Source organism: Cherax quadricarinatus, chromosome 28 (genome assembly GCF_038502225.1).
Source record: "Cherax quadricarinatus isolate ZL_2023a chromosome 28, ASM3850222v1, whole genome shotgun sequence".
Taxonomy (NCBI): domain Eukaryota; kingdom Metazoa; phylum Arthropoda; class Malacostraca; order Decapoda; family Parastacidae; genus Cherax; species Cherax quadricarinatus.
This window is the reverse complement of record NC_091319.1, coordinates 32,582,386-32,597,451: the sequence shown is the minus strand read 5'-3', so window position 1 is coordinate 32,597,451 and position 15,066 is coordinate 32,582,386. Positions and strand designations below refer to the sequence as shown.

General features: G+C 39.9%; 1 protein-coding gene across 4 annotated transcripts in view; it reads right to left on the bottom strand.

Annotated features, from left to right (window-relative positions):
• Positions 1-2,758: 2,758 nt before the first annotated feature.
• The window catches only part of LOC128693198 (BTB/POZ domain-containing protein 17-like), a 341,893-nt gene continuing 329,585 nt past the window's right edge, over positions 2,759-15,066 (bottom strand). For all 4 annotated transcript variants that reach the window (XM_070089517.1, XM_070089518.1, XM_070089519.1 and 1 more), the window contains exon 10: positions 2,759-4,510. In XM_070089517.1, coding sequence (XP_069945618.1) covers positions 4,409-4,510 — 102 coding nt within the window. In that variant the 3' untranslated portion in view covers positions 2,759-4,408. The remainder of the gene's footprint in view (positions 4,511-15,066) is intronic.

Here is a 15,066-nt window from a genome sequence, read left to right as displayed (position 1 = left end):
CCACTACAGACTGATACACTCTTGAAGTCATTCTGTTTTGCTCCATTCTCTCTACATGTCCAAACCACCTCAACAACCCTTCCTCAGCCCTCTGGACAACAGTTTTGGTAATCCCGCACCTCCTCCTAACTTCCAAACTACGAATTCTCTGCATTATATTCACACCACACATTGCCCTCAGACATGACATCTCCACTGCCTCCAGCCTTCTCCTCGCTGCAACATTCATCACCCACGCTTCACACCCATATAAGAGCGTTGGTAAAACTATACTCTCATACATTCCCCTCTTTGCCTTCAAGGACAAAGTTCTTTGTCTCCACAGACTCCTAAGTGCACCACTCACTCTTTTTCCCTCATCAATTCTATGATTCACCTCATCTTTCATAGACCCATCCGCTGACACGTCCACTCCCAAATATCTGAATACGTTCACCTCCTCCATACTCTCTCCCTCCAATCTGATATTCAATCTTTCATCACCTAATCTTTTTGTTATCCTCATAACCTTACTCTTTCCTGTATTCACCTTTAATTTTCTTCTTTTGCACACCCTACCAAATTCATCCACCAATCTCTGCAACTTCTCTTCAGAATCTCCCAAGAGCACAGTGTCATCAGCAAAGAGCAGCTGTGACAACTCGCACTTTGTGTGTGATTCTTTATCTTTTAACTCCACGCCTCTTGCCAAGACCCTCGCATTTACTTCTCTTACAACCCCATCTATAAATATATTAAACAACCACGGTGACATCAAACATCCTTGTCTAAGGCCTACTTTTACTGGGAAAAAATTTCCCTCTTTCCTACATACTCTAACTTGAGCCTCACTATCCTCGTAAAAACTCTTCACTGCTTTCAGTAACCTACCTCCTACACCATACACTTGCAACATCTGCCACATTGCCCCCCTATCCACCCTGTCATATGCCTTTTCCAAATCCATAAATGCCACAAAGACCTCTTTAGCCTTATCTAAATACTGTTCACTTATATGTTTCACTGTAAACACCTAGTCCACACACCCCCTACCTTTCCTAAAGCCTCCTTGTTCATCTGCTATCCTATCCTCCGTCTTACTCTTAATTCTTTCAATTATAACTCTACCAAACACTTTACCAGGTATACTCAACAGACTTATCCCCCTATAATTTTTGCATTCTCTTTTATCCCCTTTGCCTTTATACAAAGGAACTATGCATGCTCTCTGCCAATCCCTAGGTACCTTACCCTCTTCCATACATTTATTAAATAATTGCACCAACCACTCCAAAACTATATCCCCACTTGCTTTTAACATTTCTATCTTTATCCCATCAATCCCGGCTGCCTTACCCCCTTTCATTTTACCTACTGCCTCACGAACTTCCCCCACACTCACAACTGGCTCTTCCTCACTCCTACAAGATGTTATTCCTCCTTGCCCTATACACGAAATCACAGCTTCCCTATCTTCATCAACATTCAACAATTCCTCAAAATATTCCCTCCATCTTCCCAATACCTCTAACTCTCCACTTAATAACTCTCCTCTCCTATTTTTAACTGACAAATCCATTTGTTCTCTAGGCTTTCTTAACTTGTTAATCTCACTCCAAAACTTTTTCTTATTTTCAACAAAATTTGTTGATAACATCTCACCCACTCTCTCATTTGCTCTCTTTTTACATTGCTTCACCACTTTCTTAACCTCTCTCTCTTTCTCCATATACTCTTCCCTCCTTGCATCACTTCTACTTTGTAAAAACTTCTCATATGCTAACTTTTTCTCCCTTACTACTCTCTTTACATCATCATTCCACCAATCGCTCCTCTTCCCTCCTGCACCCACTTTCCTGTAACCACAAACTTCTGCTGAACACTCTAACACTACATTTTTAAACCTACCCCATACCTCTTCGACCCCATTGCCTATGCTCTCATTAGCCCATCTATCCTCCAATAGCTGTTTATATCTTACCCTAACTGCCTCCTCTTTTAGTTTATAAACCTTCACCTCTCTCTTCCCTGATGCTTCTGTTCTCCTTGTATCCCATCTACCTTTTACTCTCAGTGTAGCTACAACTAGAAAGTGATCTGATATATCTGTGGCCCCTCTATAAACATGTACATCCTGAGGTCTACTCAACAGTCTTTTATCTACCAATACATAATCCAACAAACTACTGTCATTTCGCCCTACATCATATCTTGTATACTTATTTATCCTCTTTTTCTTAAAATATGTATTACCTGTAACTAAACCCCTTTCTATACAAAGTTCAATCAAAGGGCTCCCATTATCATTTACACCTGGCACCCCAAACTTACCTACCACACCCTCTCTAAAAGTTTCTCCTACTTTAGCATTCAGGTCCCCTACCACAATTACTCTCTCACTTGGTTCAAAGGCTCCTATACATTCACTTAACATCTCCCAAAATCTCTCTCTCTCCTCTGCATTCCTCTCTTCTCCAGGTGCATACACGCTTATTATGACCCACTTCTTGCATCCAACCTTTACTTTAATCCACATAATTCTTGAATTTACACATTCATATTCTCTTTTCTCCTTCCATAACTGATCATTTAACATTACTGCTACCCCTTCCTTTGCTCTAACTCTCTCAGATACTCCAGATTTAATCCCATTTATTTCCCCCCACTGAAACTCTCCTACCCCCTTCAGCTTTGTTTCGCTTAGGGCCAGGACATCCAACTTCTTTTCATTCATAACATCAGCAATCATCTGTTTCTTGTCATCCGCACTACATCCACGCACATTTAAGCATCCCAGTTTTATAAAGTTTTTCTTCTTCTCTTTTTTAGTAAATGTCTACAGGAGAAGGGGTTACTAGCCCATTGCTCCCGGCATTTTAGTCGCCTCATATGACACCATATACTATACTCAAATATACAGTAGCATACAGTCTTCCTGTCATTATTTCACTCAATGTAAACATACAATCAATGTTCAAAAAACAAATAAATGTTCTTAGCAATGTTTGACACATTAAAATCAACTGTAAATATACTGAGGTAGAATTAATATAGATACAAAACATCTTCACAGTTTTTGTAGATAATGCCCTAAATCACTCATTTCATTTATTTGTTTTAACCATTTCAAAACAAGTATATACCACATATATAATCTATGGATATCACTTAGATATGATGGTTTTCACATTCAGATTCATGTGCCACCATTTTCCTAAACATTACACAACAACTGAAAGGAACCTAGATGGTAATAATTAGTTGTATTTATGAGACATATTTAACTGAAGAACTGTTGAGTAAGACAGCTAGGATACTGAAGGTAAATTAATACTGTTACTACCAGCTTGGGTTAAAGTATGACAATATCAACAATTAATACAACTCTCCAAATACCATTCACTTGGAAGAAGAACCTTATGGTGACATTTCAGTCCAGGTTGACTGTTGTCAAGTCACTTGACAATGGTCCAGGCTGGACCGAAATGTCCTCATAGGGTTTCTCTCATATATGAGGGTTCTTGGTAAATTGTTCCAACCATGGTGTTGTGGCATTATTAGAAAAACCATTTGTGGCAAAAATGTCTCCTTCAATCAAATGTCTCATGAGTATGTATGTGACTTTATACCACACTGTTATTACTCTTAATGTAATACTGTATATCATTGAGGCCCATGAAAGAGGTAATGATTCTAATGACAAGTGCACAAATAAAACAAAATCCAGGTTGAAATGTCAATTGGTGTTTTACTTTACAATTAAGTGTTAATCCTCTTACTAGAAATGATGCAATGTTAGTATATAGTGGAATATTTGAAAACTTCACTTGGAATTTGAAAGTACAAAACTGTATGCTGACTCCTCATAAGTAGCCAAGCTTTTTCTTTCTCAATATAATAAAACAACAAGTATACAAATGCTCCTCAATCAATCTTCTACAATGTTAACAAAATGAATGACCCACATTTCTGCCTTATTCAAAAACCTGCTCTAGCTAGCAACACAGCAAAAGTATAAAACAGTAACAACTGCATTTCTTATAAAAATTTGTTTTCTTTAAAACTAGTTCTTCTCAGTCTAAAATAAAGGTAACTTATCAGCCTTGTTATGCAACTTCCACAAGTTTTCACACGACACAGCACATAAAGATGAAAAAAAATTATCGACAAGAAAAAGACGAGGTCCACCTACCCCACAATTGTTCTTTTAAGTTCCATGCACTGAAAACTCAGTCACAATTTTTAATTTTGGTTTCCAGTAAATACATTCTCCTTTATAATCATGCATGAAAATGTTCGAACTTTAAATTACAAGAGAATCAGAAGTCATTTTCAATGAGATTTCAATATCTGAAAAGATTGCAAAAAACACTGACAAGTCACAAAACAGATAAAAACTACTTGATGCCTATTGTCTAATGGCAACGCATCACGTGATGCCAGCAACATCTAGCTTAGGGTCACTAAGAGGACTGATAACAATATGTATCTTGAGCGAGTCACAAGGCTCTTGGAGGTACCTCTTCCTTTCCTGTTGGAATAAAAGACTAAATGAATTATAGTATTTAAACACTGAATGATATGAATTTCCAACATATAATCAATATTTTAAGTCTCTAATATTATGCTGGAAAGGCTACACAGTACAGTATAACTAATAACAATATCAAAAGGTTTACACATAATACAACAATACAGAATAACGTCAATATTAAATATCATTTTATACATTATGAGGCTGTGTAAAGGCAGAAAGTTAAAAGTGAACATAGATAAGAGCAAGGTGATGAGGGTATCAAATGATTTAGATAAAGAAAAACTGGATATCACATTGGAGAGAAGGAGTATAGAAGACGTGAATGTTTTCAGATACGTGTATTTGGGAGTTGATGTGTCAACGGATGGGTTTATGAAGGATGAGGTTACCCATAGAATTGATGAGGGAAAAAAGGTGAGTGGCGCGTTGAGGTATGTATATGTGGAGACAAAAAAACGTTATCAATGGAGGCAAAGAAAGGAATGTATGAAAGTATAGTAGTACCAACACTCTTATATGGGTGTGAAGCTTGGTTGTAAATGCTGCAGCGAGGAGGCGGTTGGAGGCAGTGGAGATGTCCTGTCTAAGGGCAATGTGTGGTGTAAATATTATGCAGAAAATTCGAAGTGTGTAAATTAGGAGAAAGTGTGTAGTTAATAAAAGTATTAGTCAGAAGGCTGAAGAGGGGTTGTTGAGGTGGTTTGGTCATTTAGAGAGAATGTATCAAAGTAGAATGACATGGAGAGCATATAAATCTGTAGGGGAAGGAAGGCGGGGTAGGGGGTCATCCTTGAAAACGTTGGAGGGAGGGGGTATAGGAGGTTTTGTGGGCAAGGGGCTTGGACTTCCAGCAAGCATACATGAAGGTGTTAGATAGGAGTGAATGGAGACGAATGGTTTGTGGGACCTGACAAGCTGTTGGAGTGTGAGCAGGGTAATATTTAGTGAAGAGATTCAGGGAAACTGGCTATTTTTATATAGCTGGACTTGAGTTCTGGAAATGGGAAGCACAATGCCTGCACTTTAAAGGAGGGGTTTAGGATATTGGCAGTTTGGAGGGATGTGTAATTGGACAGTATACATATAATTGGGGCTCTGATATTATATTCTATATGGAGCTTATTATATTATTTCAGGTTACAGTACTTTTTTGTAGGTAGTAGGTTGGTAGACAGCAACCACCCAGGGAGGTACTACCGTCCTGCCAAGTGAGTGTAAAACGAAAGCCTGTAATTGTTTTACATGATGGTAGGATTGCTGGTGTCTCTTTTCTGTCTCATAAACATGCAAGATTACAGGTACGTCTTGCTACTTCTACTTACACTTAGGTCACACTACACATACATGTACAAGCACATATATACACACCCCTCTGGGTTTTCTTCTATTTTTTCTTTTTAGTTCTTGTTCTTGTTTATTTTCAGTAAGAAAACATTTTTTTCCATAATTTTTCAATTTTAATGTCCTGATCACTGAAAAAAGGCTCACCCCCTCTCTTAACCCTTTGACTGTCGCAGGCCTCTTTCTGAAACTGTCATTCTATGTCGATAAATTTTTGGAAAAAAAAAAAAAAGATTTTTTCTTATGAAATGATAATCTTTTCTCGATGGTAATGACACTCACAGAATTATGCTCCTGCGAAGTTAGTGGTCTCGGCGACATATACGCATCGGCGATTTCACTGACTTTGAGCCCTGTTTTTGGCCAATTCCGCTGTTCCAGTTGACCAAACTCATAGCTATTTCTCTAGAACTCCATTTTTTCTATCAGTTGAGTACAAGAAACTGCCCATTTACCGATTTGAACTACCCAATAAAGTGGTCAGAAATTGGCAATTTGGCCAATTTCACGAAAATTAAAGATGATGCCAGTTTCAAAATAGGGTCCAGAATAAACAATGTAGACCTTCTTAGCACTAAAATAACATATCCTCTGTTCATTACTCATGTCTCTTAGCCCCTCTTATATTACTATTGCTTTCTATTTTGATTTTTTATTCATATAAAAAAAATACAAAATTTACCGTTATGCAGACTACTGCATTATTGTAAAAATGGTATAAATAATATCAGTGCACTAGTGAAAGAATATTAGACTCCCCATTTGAAGTGTATTGGATGTGTGGCGTGATTTGCTTACTCGTGAACATTGGTAAAAATCGAGCATTTCCGCTACTTTGAGCTCAATTTCAAGGTCGTTTTCATCGGGAAAGTAATCAAAATCATCTCTATTTCTGTAATGTTTTCCATTTTATCACCTGAGACCATGAAAATGAGAATACAACGATAAATACTAAACGAAAATACACCTCAAAGTCGGCGTTTTAATCCAAGAAAACGGTCATTTTTTTTTTCTCATTATGCACTGCATGCTGCAGGATTTTTTTTATGTGGTGCACACTGACCACACAGACCCATTCTCTCACATGTGGGCCTATGAGCTTTCTCCCGCTTGATTTGAAGCCGCTAAGACGTACAGTATATATACGACCGAAACAGTCAAAGGTTTAAGGTTCAATGCATGACTGTATAGGCTTGTTATTCCCTCTTATATATATATATACTGGTATGAGTCATAACTTGTCTTGACTTGAACACCATGTAAGGGTGGAATGTGTTTGATATATTCATAACACAGGTCAAGATGGGTTGGATGCCTGGAAGATGGTCACTATATAATTCCATTGGAAGCAAAGAATAGGGGGCATCATTCATCTCTTTGGACAATGATTTGTAATATGTAATATGCTTACCTTAACCCTTAAACTGTCCAAACACAGAGCTACGTTCACGTGCGTAGCGCTCTGATCATAGATCTACATTTTATTTTACATGTTTTCAACCTTGGCACGATAAGCCTAAGTTGCCTAGACATGAGAGAATGAGTCTGTGCACTCAGTGTGCACAGTATGACAAAATTCGGGGGTGCCATGAAAAATGCGCTCTTCATTTAAAAAAAAAAAATAGTTTTTTTCCCCAAAACATTCAGAGCAGTTCGCATGTGAACGTTGATCTACGTTTGGACAGTTTATGGGTTAATTTGTGACAAATTGATGTCCCAAGAACAAAGGACCTGAGGTACAGTGTTAACATACATGTTGGTTGCCTATGTTTCATGCCCTCCATGATGATCTATGACAGTACGTGAGCTGCCATTGCTAAGGGCCCTGATAAACTTACAGTGTTGAGGGTTCAAATTTAATGAGAACTCTGGACTTTAATACATGCAGATATGATAAATCTCTTAATGTCTGAAATGAGTCCTTAACTCCCTAGCTGTTGCCCAACCAGGACAGTGTTATGACTTTGCCTGTGTACCAGGTAACAAGAATGACTACCTCCAGCTTCAGTTTGAAGGATAACACAGATCTACTGCAGACCCTAGTAACAGACAGAGGTCCACTAGTTGCTTGTGAAAACTTAGCATTGATACTAAATGACAAACACCTTAACCCCTTGACTGTCACGACCCCAAATCCTAAAGCGTCTCTCTGTGTTGCAAAATTTTCGAATAAAAAATAATTTTTTCTTATGAAATGATAAAGAATCTTTTCCTGATGTTAATGACACCAAAAGTATGAAATTTGATGAAAAATTTCCTTGAAGCAAGGAATTAGATTCCCATTCAGCTTAAAGCTGAATGGGAATCTAATTCCTTGCTTCCTTTCCTTGATGTCCATGTCCACCGCTCAGATACAGGTTTTTCCTTTTCCGTTTACCGAAAACCTATGCACAGTGGCATGTACATTCACTACTTTTCCTATCATGGTTCCCCTGTCAAGAAAAGTGTTCTTATCTCCCTCTTTCTCCGTGCCCTCCGCATCTGTGATCCTCAGTTCCTTCCAGCAGAAATTTCCACTCTTCATAATTCGTTTTCCCGTCTTGGCTACCCTTCCCATTTCATAGACTCTGCCCTCTCACGTGCTAAACGTAATTTCTTCTCTCCCAAACTCTCTACTCCTGGGAACTCTTCTATCCTCTGCCTTCCCTACATTTCCGGTCTTTATAATCTCAACAATTCTCTCCGTTCCTTAGACATCAAACTTACCTTCCGCCAGACTAACACTCTTCGCAGTAATCTCGTTCATACCTCTCCTCCCTCTACAGATGTTCCTGGTGTCTACTCTATTTCTTGCTCCTCCTGTCCTCTTCAATACTTCGGAGAAACTGGTCGATCTCTTTCTGACAGACTTAGGGAGCACAAAAATAGTGTTAAGCTTGCCGACACTAACAATGCTCTTTTCTGTCACATCAGAGATCATAGCCATCCTATTGACTGGTCTTCTGCTAAAACTGTCTTCCCTACTTTCAACTCGAACAGTCGCCGTCTAGTTGAATCCTCTCTAATACACAACTTTCCTTGTATGAATCTTAGCCCTGGCTTCGTCTCTGTAGATGCCTTCCTCTCCAACTACATTGTAAAATGCTCCAAACTTCAGAACGCCCGTGACTTAACCTGACTCCTCATTTTTTCTGTTTCTTTTTCTTCTTCTCCCTCTTCCCCTTTCCTCTTTCCTTTTTCTCCTCTGGGTTGTCTTTCTCTCTTCTGTCTCGTGTTTCTGTTCCTTCTTCATTTATTTCACCACTTCCCCTTTCACGCACCTCTGTGCGCTTGCTCTCCCTCTGTGGGCACCTAGCTCCCTTGCAGTGCTCTCCTTCCTTTGTATTTGACTGGCTCGTCCTCCTTATTCCACACTTCTACCACTACCACTACTACTACCTCTTCTACTACTACTACTACTACTGATGAAATTAGAACACATGTGCGGCGTCTGGGTGTCTTTGTTGTGGACGTTTCGCCATCCAGTGGCTGGCTGGATGGCGAAGCGTCTACGATAGAGATGCCCGGGTGTTGCGCATGTGTCTTAATTTCATCTTGTCGGTATTATATACCATTCTTGTACTACTACTACTACTACCACCACCTCTTCCTGCCTATATATAGCCGTCCTGCTCCACTTCTGGTTAGTGTGACTTTGTAAACGGTCCAAATTGGACCGAAACATCCTCGTAAGCTTCTCTCTTTTATGTGCGGGTTATTTGTGTATCGTTCCAGTCACGGTATTGTGCCTTTTTTTGTTATTTATTAGAATGGCTGATTGGACACTTATTGGACAATGACATCATTTGGTTACTCTTGAAAATCAGCAAAAATCGAACATTTCCGCTACTTTGAGCTCAATTTCAAGGTCCTTTTCATTGTGAAACCAATCAAAATCATCTCTATTTCTGTAATATGTCTTCCATTCTATCAAATGAGACTAAGAAAACAAGAATACAATGATAAATACTATACGAAAATACACCTCAAATTCAGTGTTTTAATCCAAAAACACGGTCTGAGTTTTTTTTTTTCTCATTATGCATTGCCTGCTGCAGGATTCTTTTTATACTGCGCACACTGACCACACGGACCCATTCTCTCACATGTGGGCCTACCAGCTTTCTCCCACTTGATTTGAAGCAGCTAGAATTTTGGAGTATAAATACATTAAAAACACTGGCTCATAAGATGTATATATACTACCGAAACAGTCAAAGGGTTAAGATATCTCCTGCAGAGATACTGGTTGATGACTGGCATCAGCCAGTTGGGTGTGAACTGAACTGAGTGGTTGCATGTTCACCTCACAACAGAAAGCACTCAGGTTAAATACTGGACAGGGAGTGATGGCAAGTCTCTTAACATTTCTTGCCCATATTACCTAGCAGTAAACAGATGATGAATCTTTTCTAAATCATTTATATAATAACAGAAAACAGTTACCTAGGAGTTAGTCAACTGTTGTGGGTCACATCCTAAAACTAAAAAAAAAAAAAAAAAAACTTGTGAAAAGAAGTCACACACATGGCTCTTTTATCACTGGCCATTTTCCACTGAGGAAGTAACCTGACTAAGAAGAAAACACTTTCACTGTCACTCGTTTAACCCTTTCAGGGTCCGTCCCATAGATCTACAGCTTTACGTTCAGGGTCCAAACCGTAGATCTACACCAAAATTCTAGCAGGGTCAAATTTAGCACGAGAAGGCTGGTAGGCCTACATCTGAGAGAATGGGTCTGGGTGGTCAGTGTGCACACTATAGAAAAAATCTGGACGCCCGCATGGCATTGTGGGAACGCCGGCAAAGTAGCTTTGTTCATAGTGCCTGGCGGCAAAGAAGCTCTCACTCCCCACTCACTCTCTGAACATAAGAACATAAGAACGAAGGAACACTGCAGAAGGCCTACTGGCCCATGCGAGGCAGGTCCAAGTCTCCTACCGGCTTAAGCCAATGCACCCAACCTAGTCAGGTCAGGTCACATTGACTTAAGGGAGGAACACGGCAACCGACCTGGTAGCACAAGCTATCAGGTCTAACTCACACCCACCCACATCCACTCATGTATTTATCCAACCTATTTTTAAAGCTACACAACGTTCTGGCCTCTATAACGGTACTTGGGAGTTTGTTCCATTCATCCACAACTCTATTACCAAACCAGTACTTTCCTATATCCTTCCTGAATCTGAATTTTTCCAACTTAAAACCATTGCTGCGAGTCCTGTCTAGGCTAGATATTTTCAGCACACTATTTACATCCCCTTTATTTATTCCTGTCTTCCATTTATACACCTCAATCATATCCCCCCTAATTCTACGTCTTTCTAGAGAGTGCAGATTCAGGGCCCTTAGTCTATCCTCATAGGGAAGGTTTCTGATACATGGGATCAACTTTGTCATCCTCCTTTGTACATTTTCCAGAGAATTTATATCCATTCTGTAATAAGGTGACCAAAACTGTGCAGCATAATCTAAATGAGGCCTAACCAAGGATGTATAGAGTTGAAGAACAACCTGAGGACTCCTATTATTTATGCTTCTTGATATGAAGCCAAGGATTCTATTAGCTTTATTGCGAACACTTATGCACTGTTGTCTTGGTTTCAGATTACTGCTAACCAGAACTCCTAAATCTTTTTCGCAATCCGTAATATTAAGATCTACATTATTTAGTTTATATGTGGCATGATTATTGTCCTGTCCAACATTTAGAACTTTGCATTTGTCTATATTAAACTGCATCTGCCACTTCTCCGACCACTGCATCAGTCTATTCAAATCTTCCTGGAGTGCTCGAATGTCCTCGTCAGAATGAATTCGACGGCCTATTTTGGTGTCATCGGCAAACTTGCCGATGTCGCTCTTTATGCCCTCATCTATGTCGTTTATGTAGATTGTGAACAGCAGGGGGCCCAACACTGACCCCTGTGGAACACCGCTCGTGACACTTCCCCACTCTGATTTCTCCCCATTTATGCAAACTCTCTGCTGCCTATTTGTCAACCATGCCTCTATCCAGGAAAAAATTTCTCCTCCTATTCCATGTGCTTTAATTTTCCTCAATAGTCTCTGATGTGGGACCCTGTCAAAAGCCTTACTGAAGTCCATATACACAATATCATATTCATTACCATGATCTACCTCCTCAAATACCTTAGTGAAAAAAGTTAATAAATTCGTAAGGCAGGAACGCCCCTTTGTAAAACCATGCTGAGATTCGTTGATTAATTTATGCTTTTCAAGGTGGCTACGAACTGCCTCGGCAATTATTGATTCCATAAATTTTCCCACTATGGAGGTTAGGCTTATTGGTCTATAGTTCGAAGCTAAGGACCTGTCACCTGTTTTGAAAATAGGTATCACATTTGCCATTTTCCACTTATCTGGCACCATGCCAGTTTGTAGTGATATGTTGAAAAGATTAGCCAAAGGTGTGCTAAGCTCCTCTTTACATTCCTTTAGAACCCTTGCATACAGTTCATCAGGGCCTGGGGATTTGTTAGGTTTTAATTTATCTATTTGCCTAAGGACCATGTCACTTGTGACCCTAATAGTGCACAGTTTATTATCGTCCTGTTCTACATAATTTATCATTACTGGAATATCGCTGGTATCCTCCTGTGTAAAAACTGAGAGGAAGTATGTGTTAAAAATTCTACACATTTCCTTATCACTGTCAGTGAGCTGACCCGAGGAACTTTTGAGTGGGCCTATCTTGTCCCTGATCTTACTTCTGTATACCTGAAAGAATCCTTTTGGGTTAGTCTTCGATTCTCTTGCAACTTTAACCTCATAATCTCTTTTTGCTTTTCTAATTCCCTTTTTTATTTCTCTCTTTAACTGAATATATCGATTTCTCAATTGCCCCTCTCCTCTTTTGATTTGCCTATATATGCCTCTCTTTTGACCAATCAGATATTTTAATCTATTGTTCATCCATTTAGGATCATTTTTGTTTGATCTGATTTCCCTATTTGGAACATAATTTGACTGAGCAGCTAGAACTATGCCCTGGAAAGCATCATATCGGCAACCATCACCACCTACCTGACCCTTAGTCAGGTCATTCCAGTTCAGCCCACCTAAGTAATTTTTCAGTCCTATGAAATCAGCCAAGCGAAAGTCAGGGACGGAGACTTGATTGCCATTATTAGGGGAATTCCATGATATATTAAAACTGAGTGATTTGTGATCACTTTCCCCAAGCTCATCATTAACCTCAAGATTATTAATTAGTGTTTCCCTACTGGCAAGAACCAAGTCAAGGAGGTTATTTCCCCTAGTTGGCTCTGTCACAAACTGTTTTAAAAAACAATCCTGGATCGTATCAAGAAAGTCACCTGACTCTAAATTTCCTGTCAAATTGCTCCAGTCAATCTGTCTATAGTTGAAATCTCCCATTAGCACAACATTTTCGTATGTAGATGCCTTACGAATTTCGTCCCATAGAAGTTTACTGCACTCCCTATCAAGATTTGGGGCCCTGTAAATCACACCCAAAATTAGTTTTTCTCGGCCCTCGAGAAGCTGTAACCAAACAGATTCAGTGGCTGACGCTTCTAATTTAATATCTTGTCTAACACAACAATTTAAATTGTCTCTGACATACATCGCTACTCCACCACCTTTCCTGTTGACCCTGTCAGTGTGGAATAATTTATAGCCTTGTATGTGACATTCAGAGGGCATCTCTCTATCTTTCAGATTGAGCCAGGTCTCTGTTATAGCAATAATATCTATGTCTCCTGCACTTGCAATTAATCTTAGCTCATCTATCTTATTTCTTACACTCCTGCTATTAGTATAGTAAACCTTAAGGGAGCTAGTCCCTTGCTGCCCTCTGCTGTCCCCCTTTGTTTGCTGACCTGATCTATTGTCTTTATTTATAACTTCATGCTGAATGCCTTTTATACATTTACTGTTTCCAACCCAAGTGTTGCAACCTGCTTGTTTCCCACACACACCCATACCTCTATCTTCCATCAGTTTAAAATCATAGGCATTTCACCAATGGCCTTCTCAATCGAGTCTGCAAGTGCTACCACCCCAGCCCCAGAGAGATGTACCCCATCCCTTGCATACATATCATGTTTGCCATAAAAGTTGTTCCAGTTGTCAATGAATGGGATTGCATGTTCCTTGCAGTATCTGTCTAGCCAGCAATTTACACCAATTGCCCTAGACAACCATTCATTTCCTACTCCCCTTCTAGGCAAGATGCTACATATGATTGGGATCCCTCCCTTAGACTTAATGAGATCTATAGCTGACCTGTACTTATCTAGCAGCTCTTCTCTCCTACCCTTCCCAATATCATTTCCACCAGCACTGAGACAGATAATGGGCTTGCTCCCATTACCTGACATGATATTATCCAGCCTGTTGACAATGTCCCCAACACCAGCTCCAGGGAAGCACACTCTATCTCTCATCTTCTTATTCCTATTACAAAAAGCACGGTCAATGTATCTTACCTGAGAGTCACCAACCACAAGAATGCGCTTACCTCCATTAGCAGGGGCAGTAGTACCCTTACCTTCACTGGCCACTGAAGTACATTCATCCTGAAGAACAGAGAAGCGATTTCCTACCTTCAGATCTTCACTCTTAACTTTCCTTACTCTGATGCGCCTTCCATTACTGTGAACTACTCGCCACTTGTAGCAGGTGCTGGGCTGCACCTCACTGCTGGTAGCCGTTGCTGCCACCCCAACTACAGCCTCCTCACAGCGAGAGACAGACTGCACCTCGCTGCTAGAAGCCTCATTCCCCACAACTCCAGCCACCTCACACTCTCTCCCAGACCCATTGAGGTGGACCTTCAGCCTCCTAATCTCCTCCTGGAGAAGCAAGACCTCCTCCTTCAACTCTCCAACCCCAATTTTTAAAACACTGCAGAAGCAAGCCATGCTTTGTAACCGTCCACACTAATCCCCAAGGCAGCTCAGGGTCTAGACCTCACGTGACGACTGACCACTGAGTACTGGGTGAATTCTGACTTTCCTCTTCACAACTTACAGTTCTAAGACTGATGGAAGTGGAGATGAATAGGAATTCCATGGTTTTGAACCATATGGTACCATTGTGCCATATGGTACAATGGTACCATATGGTACAATGGTGCCATATGTTACAATGGTACCATATGTTACAATGTCTTGGCAATGCTTTGGCATACTGCTCTTACCTGTATTTGTTGTACCTCTGTATGTGTGCTCAAATTTTTA